Source organism: Setaria italica, chromosome VI (assembly GCF_000263155.2).
Source record: "Setaria italica strain Yugu1 chromosome VI, Setaria_italica_v2.0, whole genome shotgun sequence".
In the NCBI taxonomy this organism is placed as follows: Eukaryota; Viridiplantae; Streptophyta; class Magnoliopsida; order Poales; family Poaceae; genus Setaria; species Setaria italica.
Window position 1 is genome coordinate 1,877,982 of NC_028455.1, and position 2,384 is coordinate 1,880,365.

A 2,384-nucleotide genomic window follows, 5' to 3' on the forward strand; every position below is an offset into this window, starting at 1 on the left:
CGTTGTATCTCTCAAATAACTGTGATTGTTGCCTTCGTGACGTTCCTTGTTTCAGGCAACAAGCACAGTTACCATAGAGCTGATATTGCAGTCACATATTCACTGTTTATTGGTGGTTTTTTCCTGGATTTCTGTGCCATTTTTATATCCTTGAGGTCCCCGTGGACTTGGTTGTGGTTGAAGGCTCGAGGGTGTAACATGCTTGCCAGGTTCTCTTGGTTTCTTTTTTCCAACGACGCCATTGGATGGTCGGAGAAAAGGACATTGCGGTCAATTGTAGCTGGGCAGTACAACTTGAGGGGTTGGTTAGTGCATACTGAACAGCCAAGGTCGTTCTTTAGTCCACTAATGATGACGGTGAGAAAGTCGCTGACACTATGTGGTGCCCAGGAGGATAAAATATTTTGGTTGAGCAAAATATTAGGCTGGGAGTACGCCAAAGGGGACAAAATAATGGAATGTCTCCAAAGCAAGATGTATGGTAGGTGGTATTCTACAGGTGCGATTCGCAGTGTATGGGATGAGCATGACAACATAATGGAATGTATCCAGGGTTTTGTGGGCCAACGAAAGAAATCTGAACCCAATGATTTTGGCTATATGCTTGTCTACATGCATATACAAACAGAGGCACACCTGAGGGAAGACCTGTTATCGCACGTGGAAAGCACTGTCTGCCGGCAACTGTCCCGCTACATGATGTACCTCCTGGTTACCCACCCTTCCTTGCTGCCTCTCGATACAAGTGCAGTAGCTACACTGGATTGGTGGCGAGCAGCTGCTGCTTCAGAGGGTATGAGTAGACTGGAACGGATGAATCCTTGGTTATCCAGCACGGAAGCATTGAAGGAGCTCGTTGACTTTTGGGTGTGGGTGATCATGTATGCTGCGGCCAAATCACGGTCGGAGATGCACGCGGCGCTGCTGGCCAGAGGTAGTGGAGAACTCCTCACCTTCGTATGGCTGATGATGGCCCATCACCTTAAAACGGGCGATTTTTCCGACCTGTCAATATTTCGCAAGATCGATCACAGGGATTTTACTGCCATCGGTGTATTTGGTCAGGTACGCGGCCACTCACCAATTTCTGGATTTGAGCATTAATTTATTATGTGTCAGCATTAGATATATAGGTCATTTTGACTTTTCCGAGTGTATAGCACCTCAATTATGAATCTAGAAAAGCCAAAACGATCTACAATTTTAAACGGAGGGAGTATCTAATAAATTTACTAGCACGGGTGTATTTGCTAAGCAATTCTTTTCTGTTAGTTTACCAGCAGTTTTTTTAGTATATATTGAAAGATACAACCCACTAGCACATGTATCATGGTTGTTACCTTTTCTGTTAGTTCTTTCGTTGATCCCAAATTAATTAAGTTTTTTTTACCAGCGGTTTTGAGATGCTGAACGGACACCCGACCGGCCATTAGCCTCAAACATTGAATGTCTTCAATGTTCTTGGAAATATAGGTGCTGCCAATTATTGACATCATAATATTGATCGTTCCCCGTCGACATTGTGTTTTACCATCCGTTTATACCTTAATTACTATTGCTTTTCGCTCTTCCCCTCTTTAGTTGTAATTGAAACTTGTGCCTCCTGATGTATTGACAATAATGATTGTGACGACCTTGTGAAATATTAGTTGCTGCTTGCACCGTCATATTGATGATGCACAATTCTAAGTATGCTCTGTTTGGAAGGGCTATTTGGTCGGATGAGTTGCTTTTTCCTAGCATTAACCTATTTGGTGGATTTTTTTGGAAGTTTGTTCTGTATGTCAACATGGACTTCTTTTATTTGCCTATGACTAAAGGCCTCCGTCAAAAGAATGGACATGATCAGCATCACTACTTGTCGCGGAATAATTCCGGCAGTCCACCACGAGACTATCCATGGTGATAGATTGTTTGGAGAGGATCACTGTAACTAGAGCTAGATGGATGAACACATGTACATAAAGGATTTACCATGTTAGGGCCACCGAATTTGTGTAATATCCTACGTTCTGTGCTCGGGATTGTATTCTCAGTATATTGGGTATCGAATATGGCTTGGTTTTTTTTGGAGGGGGGGTCCATGCCCACCTTATATGGCCGGGGAGGGTTACAGATCAGCTTCGGATCTAAATCTAGTCGGTTATAATAAGGAAGCAAACTGAATTGTGGTACAACTTATCTCTTTGTATATTTAAACTAGAGCTATCTCTATCACTATCTCTTCACGCCGGAGGCTTGTCTTGCTTCGCACGTACCCATCTACCATCCGGATGGGCTGAGCCACCCCTCCAGCGGGCAGCCAGACCCATCCGAATGGTAACCGGTTATCATATCCCCCACGACCGCAACCTCGAGCAGACTCCTTCTCGATCGATCCTCCG

The 2,384-nt window shown here is 44.2% G+C and overlaps 1 protein-coding gene across 1 annotated transcript; it reads left to right on the forward strand.

The window, feature by feature from the left end:
* The first annotated feature begins 7 nt into the window (after positions 1-7).
* Positions 8-1,722, forward strand: LOC101770756. The gene is made up of 2 exons (XM_022827439.1): positions 8-1,065; positions 1,394-1,722. The coding sequence occupies exons 1-2, from the start codon at positions 199-201 to the stop codon at positions 1,400-1,402; spliced, it is 876 nt and encodes a 291-aa protein (XP_022683174.1). The 5' UTR covers positions 8-198; the 3' UTR covers positions 1,403-1,722.
* Positions 1,723-2,384: the final 662 nt, after the last annotated feature.